We start from the raw sequence: 13,891 nt of genomic DNA on the forward strand, positions 1-13,891 counted from the left end.
CTACCCTGGGGGTTTTTAAGAGGAGGTTAGATGAACACCTTGCTGGGGTCATTTGACCCCAGTAATCTTTCCTGCCATGGCAGGGGGTTGGACTAGATGATCTACTCAGGTCCCTTCTGACCCTAGAAACTATGAAACTATAAATAGCCTTCTGACATCCAAAAGAGCCCCCAGCAAACTTGGTGGAGAGCAGATTTGCCCTAATGTTACCCTAATGTTTTGAAGGTGAAGGAGCAAGAAGGAAAGAAATCCTCTTGTGAGAAGCATTTCTGGGCCATCCTCCTGTACACATGTATATGCAAAGGACATCAGCCCAATTAAAATAATTAAAAATAAGCAGTGCAGTTTTTTAAATTAATTTTCTGTAAGTGTCTGAGAGTGATTTTCAGCATACCTATGTTTGTTTAGTTCTCACAAAATCAGTTTGCCTAGTTTCCAAGGTACTGGTCTTAGTGTTTTGGGCCCCAGTCACCCTCTAGCCACTTTGCTGGTCACCATCATGCAGTCCTACCTCCTTGGTCGCTGGCCTGTCTGCTGCCCTGTACTGGATCATCCTGTGCCCTGTGCCCCTTGCAGAGGATGGAGCTGCTGCCACAGCACAAGGCATGTGGTGGCAGGTCTGGATCAGGCACATGGCAGGAGCCAGAGCTGCCACTGCTGCCATGTAGAGTTGCTGCTCTTGCCACCTGCCCCTGACTGGAGCCAGAGCTGTCACTGCACACTTTGAACTGGATCCAGCCCACACCCTGTGGTGTGGACCCAGCCCTGGGCACGAGGTGAGCTCAAGACCCCTGGTTAGATCAGGATGGCCAGTTTGTGGCACAAGTGCCACAAATGAGATACCTAATGCCTGTGCGTGGGGCATGTGGCAGATCAGAGAAGGAGCAAAAGCAAAGCAGCAGATTGGTGTTAGGAGCACGGGGCAGAGAGGATAAAGCAGAACAGCAGATCAGGAAGGGAAAGGTGAGTGCAGTAGTACTCACAGAGGGCACAGGGCTTAATTTGTGGCTTGCTTGTCTAAAAGGTTGGCCCATGCTGCCTTAAATTAATGCAGTTTTGGGTTGCATTGCAGCTGTGCAAACACAAGAGGGAGCCACTTACACACCGCTCTGCTAACATTTCATGAGGGATTTGTAGGGTATAGAGTAACTCCTGGGTTTGTGAGCAGGAGGTTTTGAACTGATGCCGGGAATAAAGAGGGATGAAGAGCAGGGGACAGCAGTTCTTATTGCAAGAAGACAGTAGGGGATTCCCCAGCATTTCTCAGCTGTGGAATAAGGTTGAAAGATACTGGAGCTGATTGTTGTGTCCCTTCCAAACTCTGTAACTGAGACTGTCCTAGCAATGTTGAGTACGTTTAGTTTTGACCAGACTGAAAGCTCCCAAGATTATGGATTTCTGCAAACTTTGCAGACAGGGTCAGTACAGGCCCAGAATGACACTTCTGTCCTGAGAATGAGGAAGTAAAAAGCTCACTCTTCAGTGGCAGCTAAGTACTGCAAGGGACCTCCAAGCAAAAATTGGTAACAGTAATGACAGCAACAAGCTTTTGACCCAGATCTGTGGAAAGGCTCATTTAACCCAGATATACAGCATTAGAGACCTGTAATTGCAAAGCAATCTGTTTATGTTCCCTACAGGGAGATCAATCGATTGATCAGCATGAAGCACTAGGGCTCCCGGCACTTTGATAACTTTGTGGCCATTCAAATCCCATTTGATTTGGAAGCCAGGCAGGAAGGATTTTTATTTACGTAATGCTCCTGTTGGTCTGTGCTTAGCTGGAGCATGGCCCACTCAAGTTGGAGGAAGCTGTAAATCTCCTGTAATGAGCCAAAGTATGTGATAGTGTTGTTGGCACTTATCACAGAGGGGATATGATCACCCTTCATAAATTCATCAGGAGGTCAATGCCACAGAGAGTGATGAACAATTGATGCTCAAGGACAATGTTGGCACAAAAGCAAATGGGGCTGAAAAAATTCGGCTGAAAATACAAAGGCAGTTTCTAACCATCTGGGCAGTGAGGTGTTCCTAGCAGCCTTCTGGGAGGAGGAGGAGGAGTAATAGTGGAAGCAAACAACCAAGCTAGTTTGGAGCTGGAACCAGAATCCATTTATGAATGGATTCATGACACATCTGCTTGCGGGGACTGGACTTGGTGACCCAAGAAGGCCCGTCCAGCCCTATGTTCCTGTCTAGTGATACCTGAGTTCATTAGCTTAGCAGAGAGGACTTCGCTTGACTTCAGCTGCTGCCCCGCTCATGCCTCAGAGCTGAGACAAAACAGGGAGATGACAAGATTCTGGACAAGATGATTCATCTTGCAGCCTTTAAGTTTAGGATAACACTGAGCCTCCTAACAAGGGTTGGGAACGGAGATGTTCCAGCCTCTGTCTTCTATCCCGAGCTTTTTTTGAACCATCTGGCATTGTCTGTACCCTGGAGTGGTCCCTGTGCGGATGCTACGTCTGTATCCAGCCTTTATGTTACATGAGCTCATTAACATTCCAGTTTAGTGAATCCCATTACAAATATCCCTCAAAGAAGGAAAATACTCTGACAGTAGGTAAAATCGCAGGCTTTCGAGGAGATCTGGTCACAATCATAACACTGCAATATTGCCACAAGTGTCCTGATTTTGCCATGAAATTGCCCTGCCAATCCCCTCACCCCTTTAACTCCCTCTCTCTCAAAAGACACAAGTTCAACCAGTTCCTTTCCAAGCATGCACTTGGTTTTCCCTGGCACAGGGATTTCCAAGGCAGGACATGCCAGTGGGTTGGCTTATCTGGCATCCTGCTTCCAGAGGTGGCCAGTGCCAAGGGTGAGGGATGGTGCTACTGGAGGCAGAGATCCAGCAGAGCACAAGAATGGGTGGCTCGGGTGCTTCCACTGGAGGTGATTGATGCATGCTGGAGTCACTCCAGCAGGAAAAACAGGACTGGGGGCAAGTGAGGAGCCAGTAGGAGGATGTCACAAATTCCAAGAACAAGGCAGCAAGAAAAACTCACTACTGCCAACAGCCTTTGCCTGGCCTCCTTCTCTCACAGGAAAATGGCCCCTCTCAAAAAAGAGATGTTTTACCATTGGAATGATCTTCCTACCAGGTCCACAGCATCTTGAGACTTGTTGAGTTTGAAGCTACAGGCCTCAACCCCACTCCCAGACATGGCATTGGTGTGGGCAGGTCACTGAGGCTACCCAGCTACAGACAGCCCAGCAAATCACTGCCACTTATCTTCATGACCATCCGAGGATCCCATCACAGCCCTGCTTGTTTCCATTCCAAAAGGCATCCTCAAACATGAACTTAACTTGATTGGACAAACGAGGAAAATCTAAAGTCCAGCATTGTCCTTGTCACGTGTACTCTAGAGAGCAGCAAAACAGCAGCACTTAAGAAAACACATGCAGTTGGGAGTCCCTTACAAACACAGTACGTGGGTTTCGGACAAGAGGCTCCCTTGAAAGGCAGATGGAGGGTTTCAGAATAAAGCAACCACATTTGTGCTCATCCTGTTGTGAGGGCGGGCAGGCAGGCAGGCAGCTCCTCAAAGGACAGGCTCCTTAATGGCTTCTCCAACAGCGACTGGAATCTCAAGTTGGTCTCTATGGATTTGTAAGTGGAGCTGAAGGATGTTGCTTTACAAAGGAAGGCTGAGACACTCAGGAGTGAACAAAGGCTTGTGATGGAAAACAAAATGAAACTACACTTGTGCATCCCTTTGAGGGTGGAACCCAGCTTTCCTCCGCCATAGTCTTCAAAGGGGCTTTTATCTGAAATGGTCTTTTCTTTCAGATAACCTGGGCTACTAATATAACTTATTAACCATATTGTTACCAACTCCGTTCATCCGCTACAGAGACAAGACTACAACCCCTCAATGATCAGGACCTCTTTTGTAAACTTAGGCACAACATGAGGTTACAGCTACAGTTTTCTTACCGATTACCCTTTAGACACAAAATTAAGGCACAGTTGGTGCATTTACATGAGACGCTTTACTCAAGATTAGCGCAAATTACTGCACAGTAAGCATCAGCGTCTACATGAGCAGCTGCTTACTGCACAATCATTTGCTCTAATGGCAAGTAAATTTGCTACCTGTAATACAAGTAACAGATATACTCATGATTAGTTACTGCACGGTACAGTATGTGTAGACAGCTGACTGGGAGCAGACCTGCTGCAGTGGCAGGCTCTGCTGCTAGATCCCAGGTGGGGACAATGTCCCCCTGCCCCAGCAAAGCTGGGGCTGGAAACAATCTCCCAGCCTGTTCCCAGCACCAACTTGGTGATCACCACTGCTGAGCGGGGGCTGGGAGCTCCCTGCATGGAGAGAGTTCCTCACCCAGCCTGGAGCTGGCTGGGACCTGCCAGGAACAAGACAGGTCCCATCCAGCCCCGGGCTGTGTGGGGAAGTCTGCACATGCAGCCTGAAGGTGGCTGGAGACTGTCCCATTTCAGGCAGTTCCCAGCCAGCTCCGGGCTGCACATGCAGACTTGCCCACACAGCCCAGAGCTGGCCAGGACCTGCCCTGGTCAGGGGCAGGACCCAGCCCGATGCCCTGATCCAGTAATTGAGGCATGGGGCTTGGAAAGAGCTGCAGGGGAGGGGCAAGTCCTGGCCCCCTGCCCTGATCTGCCAGTGGGGCAGCTAGCAGCGAGTGCCTGACTGGGCAGGGAATCCCCACCCAGTCAGGGGCTTGCTGCTAGCTGCCCCACTGGTGGATCAGAGCAGGAGGCTGGGACCTGCCCCTCCCTTGCAGCTCTTTCCAAGCCCCTGCCCCTAACTGGGAGCCAGGGCCAGGAGCTTTCTGCTGCCAGGACATGGGGACATTATGCCCAGCCAGGCTCCAGTGGCAGAGCCTGCCCCAACTGCAAGCACCTCCCAGGGAGCAATCTCCCAGCCATTGGCGATGCATAGTGGGTACATGCAGGTGCCCTGAGATTGGCAGTGCACCCCCTGAAAGAAGCGCTGCTGATGCTGCCAGCAGCACCTGTGGGCAATCGCTGCTTACCACCACCACCGCCCCACCTCCCCTAACCCCTCCCACCGGCAATCACCACTGGCCACTGCCAACACTGGTGGTGGCGTCTGCAGGTACTCGCCACTCCCTCCCACCCCTGCTGCCGACACCACCATGGCTGCCTGTGAGACCTCTCCACTCGCCACCATGGCCCTGCAGCCACCACCACCACCACCTGCAGGTGGTCACCATGCCCACCCCAACCTCCGGGGGCATATGTCATTCATGCTTCCAGCCCCTGCCAAGAGACAGCTGTCTCCTGGCCCTGGGCTCTAGCTCCTGGGCTAGCACCCAGGGGCAGCCTAGGGCTTCCCCTGAGTGCTGCAGGGGGCCAGTGCAGGGCTGGAGGGGGCAGGAGCTGACTGCTGCCAGAAGCAGGAAATCTGCTCCTACATCCCCACACCTGTAGATGCCTCCCCGGGGTCAGTTTACTTTAAAGTAATTTACTCTAAATTAAACCTACCCACCCCACAGCATTTGCATGCATAGACAAGCCCAATTAGACTTCTAATTATCACCACCCAGGTCAAAAAAGAGGCAAGAGCCAGCCTGACTTTTTATTGTCACACCCCAAAAGCACAAGAATACATACTTATTTCAATGCCTAGTTAGCTACAAATTTTCACCTATCCTAGCTGGGGAGATGCAGGAAGGAAGTAGCTGAGGAGAGTCAGGTGAGACCCTGTCAGGTTCAGTTTGGTTTGCAGTTTCCTCTCCCTGCATGTCTCATTGGCTCAGCCTGTGTGTTCTGGGGTTTGGCATATCACCATTTTGCAGTGTGGTTGGAAGCAGGAGGGGTTGGCTGGAGATGAAGAGTCTTACATCACACACTGGCCACCGCTGCCATGATACAAGCTGCTACTGCTGTGGTGCAAGCTCCCCAGGAGCAGCCATTCAAACACCCAGGGTTGGTGCCCCCCCTTATTCACCCCTAGTTATGCTACTGCAGTGAGTTATTCACAGGTGCTAAGCCTAGGTGATGCTCAGGGAGGGTGTCCCATCACACCCTGCTAGTTACACTGCTGCCTAGAATACTCCTCACCTGGGTCAGTGTGTCTATATGAGTGGTGGGGGAGCAGCAACCCTGCATGGTTGAAGTGGATTATGTGATGTTGTAACCCTGTTGCACCCCCAATTGTGTTGTTTGAGAACAAATTGCATAACCCTTGGAACTGAAGCACCTGAAGGCCACTGTGCAGCACAAAACACTGACTGAGTCTTGGACAAAGTGGATGAAAATGGGGCTCACACCTTCTTTAGCCTGATTCAACTATACGTCAGCAATGAGGATGGCTCATTCCTATCTGACAGCTACCTGAAGGCCTGCATGGGCAGTAAGAGGTAGCTGTCTCTGCCCATCCCCTCATAGGAAAGATATCCATGTCACAGTCACTCACACCTCATCTGGCCTGTTTCCTGCAGCCTCGCTGGTGAAGCTAAGCAGTGACCAGGTCCCAGATTTTTAACATGCCCTTGAGGTTCATTCCAACTCTACAGTGAGGGATGCTGGTGGGAACACTGGCCCATGTGATGTGATGTCATAGACCTGGGCAAGGCAATGGGCTTCTGGCCAGCAGCTCCCATGGCAGCATGTTTATGCCCTGCAGAGCAGGTGCTCTGTGGTTAGTGGGCTCTTAGCGACCTCTTGGGAACAACACCATGGTGCTCCATTCTTCATTGAATCTCCAAGCATTTGCATGGACATAAGCACCTGCCTCTCTGTCTTCCCTGTGCATTGATAGTCAGAGTCAACAAGGAAAGTCAACAGCTCAAGGAAAGGCATTAAAAGAAAAAAACTACAATTTGAAAAGGTTGTTGGGGAATTAAAAAGCCATCTAGTGCAAAGTGCCCTTGAGGACCGGGGTTGGTGAGCAATACTGAACCCCGCCCTCTTCCCATTAATCTCTGCTTCATTATGAAGGGAAAAACATGGATAACCTCTTCCCTCCAATGCGACCTTTTTCCCCCAATGCTCCACTCTGTCCTGGTGAGAGACAGGAAGCCCAGACTGAGATGCAAGGGAAAAAGGCTTAGTGTCACAGCCAGCCCCAAGCCCAGCCCCCCGCTGGGTTTAGCAACAGGGCAGACCCCCATCTCAGCAGCTGCAGACAATGGATTTAGCACACAAAATACTTTCATATTGGAAAGACCCTAGAAGTGGCAAAATTTTTGCAGTTCAACTCAGTGCACCTCATTTGATCAGTGGGTGGACACTTGAACCACACCTACCTCCCACTGAGCATTTTCCAGAGCTCAGGCACCACTGAAACTCACTGCCGCTGTCCCAGGCAGTGCCCTCAGGCCTGAAGTGAGGCAGGGAGCGGGCCATGTGGGTACACAACCCTATTAGTTGTCTTCAGGCCACAGAACAGCCAAGACAGGAGAACACATGGGACGGAGATGGGGTTATGCTTTTTCCAACCCCCCCCCACCCCTCCCCTGGCCAAACACTCCCTCTGAACCCTCACATCTCTTTTATTCCTGTTCTTGGCAGGAAAACATGCCCCCACACAAGTGCCACATGGCACTGGAACACACTTTGCTCTGCCCTTGCATAACTGTCCCTATTTCTGGGAGCATGCCCCTACCTCTGTGCCTGGGGAATGTAATGAAGAGCCCCTGGGAATGCTGGCAGTGGTTGCAGGCTGTACAGGAACATCAAAGGGCTTCCTGGGGGAGGGAAGGGAAGAGAAGGTTGCATGTGCTGCCCGCTATTTTCATCTTCACAAACTAAACACTCATCCATGGTCTGAGAGGGCATCTCAACCTACAGCCCACCCACAATCCCGCTCTCAGGCGCCTGCTGTGTGCAGCTGTATCCAAGCTCATCCTGTCCCTGTGCCACCATCACTGCACTTGTCCTTAGGGCCAGAACCAGGGCTTTATCAGCTTCAGCCACCTAGAGATGGGGACCAGTGGGTTTGGCTTTGGTTTCAGCCCCACTCCACCCTCCCCCTGCTACAACCCACATTTCTGGGTCCTTGTGTTTCTGTTATCATTGTTCATAGGCTTCTCCTTCTCTTCTGGCGGCCACAGGGCTGTGTCCCATTAGAGATCAGCTGCCCCAGAGATACAAGCAGCATGAAAGAATGGAAACTGTGGGTCTGAGAGGTCCATAGTATCTTTCTGCAACAGCTGGGCCCCTCTCACTGCAGGGCACAGACCCAGTTTGCTCCCCACCATTGCCTTCATCACTCCCTGTTCCTATCCAGCTTCTGTATTTCACCCCCTCAGAGGTGGTTGCATTTCATTGGTGGCCTGTGAGATTCCTGCTTGCGAGTGACTCTGCATGCAACACTGACATATAGCCACCTTTGGGGTAGGGCCTGAGGCAAGTTAACAGCACACAGCAAAACAAGGGGAAATGGAAGAAGAATCCAGCTGAAGTTGCAGGGAGTTTTCAGATTCTGGGTTACAACTCACCTAGGACGACAATGGGAGGTCACTGCAAGTGAGCCAGGTTTCAAGGCTCGTGTGCATGCTTTGTAACCAAAGCAAGGCTTCAGGAATCAGGCTGCTATCATCCTAGTCTCCTGCTTTTAGCCTCCTGCTGAGGCAGCGTTTGTCATTTAGCCCATATGGTTTTCCCTCAGTGCTGTCAGAGATGACTTAATTACCTCTAACATTGACACAGTGTGGCTCAGTACCAGCAGAGCGGAGCCTTTGTACTAACCTTTACACCTGGGTTCTCTTCTTCTCTCTGCCACTGAGAGCTTAAGCATCCCCCTGTGTCTCAGTTTTCCTCCCACTGCCCTTTGTCAGTTTTGCCTGTTCCAAGACTCTCTTGCAAGGTTACCTGCAGCGCAGTGCAGTCTGCAAGGGGACTTAGGGCCTCTAAGGTCTGGTCTGGTGTAAGTAATGACAGCCCCGCCTAAGGACCAGGCTACAAGCAGAAGGGATGTTCAGAAAGGACAAATGAGCTGAACAAGCCCAGGCGTACAATGTTGGAGGCGTGGCTTGGTAGATCAGGATGGAGTGATAGGTGAGAGCCTTTTCCCAGGGGGAGGAGCCTACCCATGTGCACTACCTTTAAAAATAGGGGGTCTTGGCCCCTGCAGCTACAGAGGTGGAAATACAGCCCAGAAGCTGAACACAGAGGCCCTCAGCTGATTGCAGACGCAGGACTCCAGCAGGTGAGAATAGCGCTGCACGCCATGGGAGGCCAGTGATGGGGTGGAGGTGCTTGCTTGTGAAGTGTGGGGACAGCTGGGCATTTCTGCTTCTTTGCTGGCAGTTTCTCTTTTAGCTCTGGCCCCTTTAGGATACCGGCCCCTTTGAGACACATGTGCCGCAGTAGGCTTCTCTTTACCTGTACATTGCCCTACGTTTCTGACTGGACCAAGCAAGGAGTAAAAGGGGTGTGATGGGGCAAAGAGAGTAGCTAAGCTGAGCTCTGACTTTTCTGTGTAGCAAGATGGAGTTTAAACCCTCCATATCTTCTAAAGGTGGGTTGGCCTCAGCACCAAGCAGTCACAGGTTTGGCATCTGGGCCTGCCTAGCAAGGGTGTCTGCCAGTCCATTCTCTAGGAATCAGAGTTGGGCTCCTTAGTCCAATCTAGGTTGAAATGGCCCAAGTGATGCCACTCTCACTAAATATATCCCCTGTTGGGTTCTTCCCTGCCCATCAGCCTAATAAGCCTCTTTTCCTCAATTCAAGCCACCCTGCCTGATCCCTCTTCTGTCTCCACGCTAGCCTTTCATGTGGCAGGGCAGTGCAGCATTGCCAGACGTAGGATAATTATCATACTAGAATAGTATGTGCAACCCATGTATGATGGACAGTTGCAGAAATGGCTAACACAGATGATCATTTAGAAGGTCCTACTGGAAACTTGGACTGGAAAGGAAGCAATCATAGCTCATCAGTTTTCTTCAGTTTTCCTCTTTATGTTGGCTCTGTCTTCTCCCACCTGCACACACATTCATTCAGGCATGTTAAAAATGTGGTCATATGTGTAAAGGTCACAGCAAAGGATTCCCATTCCAAACCAGAACCTAAGATATCCAAGGTCTAGCAGGGAGTGAAACAATGAAAATCCTCTTTGCGGCATCAGAATCACATACTAAGGTTAAAAGGGGAATTATTCCATTTGCCCCTTATTAAATTTCTGCAGCAAATAATAGTATTTAATTACATGTTGTGGGGAGGGGAGGTGGGTGCAGGGTGCAGCAGGACCAGGTTGGGGAGGTTGGGGAGTGGGGCGCAGAGTGAGCTGAGGAGCAAATTCCAGGTAAGGGAAACACTTGTTTCACCCCTATGCTGTAAATGAGGAGGGGCAGCATCAGCTGGTCTGTGCACGGTGGCCACCTCTTGCTGTAAGCCTGTGACTTAGGTGGGGCATGCATTACAGCCCTCCAGCTGTGCCAGTCCACAGCAGATCCTGGGCTCTTTAGCACAAAGAAGAGCCATTCCTGAATTCAGCTCTGGCTACCACTTGACTGCACTGGTGAAAAGAAAATAGCTGTTACTCTTGGGGCAGCCTCCAGCTCCAGGGCACTCAGGCAGCTGCTGGACCCTCTCTCCCATCCTGGAGCCCAGCCCATGGGCAGGAGGTATGGGATAACCAGGCCTCTTCCCAGCTCTCCCCTCCTCTCTTGCAGCCATGAAGGGGAAGGCGTATGCAGGCTTGCTGCTTGCCGTCCTGGTGACCGCCTGCCTCTCCAGGGCCACATCTGATGCCCGCCAGCTGGGAAGCGCACCAGACACCAATGGGATGCCCCATAGGAGCAGCCCAGCACATGCCAAGCTTGTCAGGAGAGACTGGTTGGCATCCCTGTCTCAGGACCAGAAGTACATCGTCTCTAAATTCCTGCCTCACATCTATGGAGGTAGGCGCTATCCCTGTTTGGCTTTTGCGAGCTGGCCCCATGCATTCACTGTGGCACCCAGAATCCACCTCTTGAAATTGCAGCCAACACTTTCTCAGTGTTACCTGATGCCATATGCTAAGTAGCTACCAAGGGTCACTCCATCCTCCTCTCTGGGGATTTGGGCAGTGGGGAGGATGGTAACACAAGACTTACTGCTATTTGGGGCAGAGAGAAGTAGAATAAAAGAACTGGATCTAACTGAGTGAGTGTTAGGAAAGCCGGGGGAGGAGAGGGTTTCAGAGGCAGAATGGAAGCAGGCTGCCTCCTTGGGTTTAGGTGAGATGAAGTCAGCCCAAGTCAGGAGGAACTGATCCCCCTCTGCAGAGCCCTCAATGCTGGTTCCCTGCCAAGTAGGACCCTCCCCTGGAGGAATCATCTGAGGTCAAGTCTAGCTCCATGGCAGATGCATTGCCTTCGGCTGCTGGTTCTTCCATGAAGTCTCCTTATTGCTTGCTGAGGAGTAAAACCTAGCTGGCCTTGGAAAGGGATTAATCTTATTCCCTGCTTCCTCCCAACAGAGCTGGCCAGTCAGGAGAACTACTGGCATGAGGATGATGCTCTGCATGACCGTGACTACCCTGGATGGATGGACTTTGGACGCAGGAGCATTGAGGACCTGGAGGGGGACTCTTAAAGGAACAGGTGCCCAGGAGAGCCTGTGCCAATTGGCCCACACCTCCTGAAGGCATGGAGCAAGAGAAGCCAGCTGTACCCTGTTAACCATTAATGATTACATTAAGTATTTTGCATGCGACTTTGTCATGAATGCACTTCTGTGTTGATCAATAAACATCACCTGTCACCATAGTTGCTGTGGTATCCGTCCCTGATGTACAGCATGTATGCACCACGTGACTGCCAGGCACTGTGGGGCAACTGAGATCATATCTCACTCCCTGGCTGGCATACTGCCATCCCCAGGGAGCAACTGAGATCCTGTGTGTTCTCCATATGGGTTAAGACCCTTTCCTGGGGAAGGCATTTGAGATCAAATCTAGGTTTAGATTTAGGGCCTAAGACAGGGGTGGATACCTGGGGCATTTATACATGTGCTCCAAGAGGATTGGCGGGGGGGACACTTTAATTACCACACCTCCAAGAGCCACACTAATTAAAAACACTCAGAACATCATATCTATCAGCAACCCCCACTTTAATGTGCCTTGCTGCCATTTTTAACTAAAGCTTGTTTGACCAGTTTTAGTTCAAAGTGCCCCACTGCCATTTGTCAGCATGGAGATGCTGATACACATGACGCTGGAGACTGCTAAGAGCACATTAATTTCCAGGCTCCAGCAGACTTGATTAATCGAGTCTGCTCCAACACACTGGAGTTACAGCATGTCAGAGCAGGTTCCCTGAACACGTATAGGAGCCCCTAATGTAAAATCTGCCTTTGGCGTGAGCCGAGAGCCTTCCATAGGTGATCTGAGGTCAAATCTAGCTTCTATTCAGTCTGATACCCTACTCGGGGGAGGGGGGAAGCACCTGAAGGCAAATGGAGCCCCATGGCAGGTACGCAGCCTTCAGGACAATTCTACCCACGGTGGGTTGGGGCAGGGAAGGTCAGCTGCTCTCTACTTTGGTCAATGCAAGCTGAGTGCTTCCCTTGGGGGAATCTAGACCCAGGCCACTGCACTGCCATCTGCTGAGTTCATCCGTGGTCAAAGCTGTCCTCTGTCCAGCCTGCATACCTTCCCTAAAGAGCACCTGAAGTCAAAGCTTGCCCAGGGCCAAGGTACTGCCTTCTCTTGGGAAAGGGTACGTGAAGTCAGCCCTAGGTTCAGCACAGCTAAAGACCTTCCTTGGTAAGGTCTAGCTTCAAGGTAGATTAAAAACCCCTTTTCAAAGCATCTTCTGAGTTGCATCATAGTTTGTATTAGTAGAGAGAGAGCCTCCCCAGTACCATCTGTGGTCAGATTCAGCCTGGGCACTGGAGGGATAGTCTTCCCTAGCAGGGGAAATCATCTAAGGTAAAACTGAGTCTCATGGTTTTTACGTAGGTAATTCCTTGATTCTCTAAAGTCATTTATATCTTCAAGTCATGTTTTCAGCCTGCTACTACAGGCAGTTGAGATCAAATCTGCCATGGCTGCAGGATGAGAACCTTCCTGAGATTGTGGGGAGAGGGAGTCAAATGTCAAAGCTAGGCTTGCAGTAGATATACGCTCTTCCCTATATTAAATTAACGCAAAGCAATAAACACCAGCTCTTATCGCACTGAAGTTTATTGCTCCCTAGCATTGATCTCCACCTGAGCCCAGGACCACTGCCTATTGACCTGAACTGAAACAGCCCTGGCTGGCAGGGGACCTAGGAGCAAGCCTGCCAGCCCAGGGCTGCTCCAACCCAGCTCAACATGCTGCAGGGGGCTGGCTGGGGAAAACAAAGGTGCTCCAGTGCAGGGCTAGCCAGCAAGTGGTCCCCACACAGAAACACCCTTGTGCCCCAACCACCCCTACCGGCATCTACATGCGCATTAAAAGAATACCACTGCAGGACAGTACTTGTATTTAGACGTACTAACCTACTGCAGAGTTAATTAGTTTCCTGTAGCCTAATAGAGCCCATACATGTAGCTGTGGAGACCTTACTGGAGAGCTAATTAAGCAGCTCCGCAGTAAACATCTCATGTAGATGGACTGCCTATGGGTTATGTGATAGGCTATTTGTCCCAAGTGCAGGTAGATGCCATCCTTAAGGGGAAGAGGATCAGCTAAGGTCTAAGCTGGCATCATGACAAATATACAACTTTTCCCTGATATCAAGTCTCATCCGAGGCCCAGCAGCCAGCATCATCCGCCATCAAACTGAACTGCAGCATAGGCAGACATCCATACCTCAGGGTAGAGGAGCATACCTGATCTCTATTTCTAGTCAGGCCCAACCTTTGGGCAGATCAGAGCCCTCAATCTGTGCTTACCCATAGGGAGCCCAGAGCCAGTGCTTTATCAACCTTGATTGTGTCCTGGACCTAGGCTGATCC

General features: G+C 50.9%; 1 protein-coding gene across 2 annotated transcripts; it reads left to right on the forward strand.

Annotated features, from left to right (window-relative positions):
- Nucleotides 1-9,033: 9,033 nt before the first annotated feature.
- Nucleotides 9,034-11,730, forward strand: LOC109320428 (gastrin/cholecystokinin-like peptide). Of its 2 annotated transcripts, none has more exons than XM_019550520.1 (3): nucleotides 9,034-9,167; nucleotides 10,615-10,863; nucleotides 11,424-11,730. In XM_019550520.1, the coding sequence occupies exons 2-3, from the start codon at nucleotides 10,638-10,640 to the stop codon at nucleotides 11,537-11,539; spliced, it is 342 nt and encodes a 113-aa protein (XP_019406065.1). In that variant the 5' UTR covers nucleotides 9,034-9,167; nucleotides 10,615-10,637; the 3' UTR covers nucleotides 11,540-11,730. The 2 variants fall into 2 exon arrangements, with proteins under 2 accessions (XP_019406065.1, XP_019406063.1); XM_019550518.1 differs by having other exon boundaries at nucleotides 10,636-10,863.
- Nucleotides 11,731-13,891: the final 2,161 nt, after the last annotated feature.

The sequence above is a fragment of the Crocodylus porosus genome, unplaced genomic scaffold, assembly GCF_001723895.1.
Source record: "Crocodylus porosus isolate Cpor-Errol unplaced genomic scaffold, CroPor_comp1, whole genome shotgun sequence".
Classification (NCBI taxonomy): domain Eukaryota; kingdom Metazoa; phylum Chordata; order Crocodylia; family Crocodylidae; genus Crocodylus; species Crocodylus porosus.

Bases quoted from the DNA above. Each gene is read 5' to 3' on its own strand.
- LOC109320428 (XM_019550520.1), top strand. From the start codon at position 10,638: ATGAAGGGGAAGGCGTATGCAGGCTTGCTGCTTGCCGTCCTGGTGACC. The intron at 10,864-11,423 runs GTAGGCGCTATC...TCCTCCCAACAG, and splicing joins CCTGCCTCACATCTATGGAG to AGCTGGCCAGTCAGGAGAAC.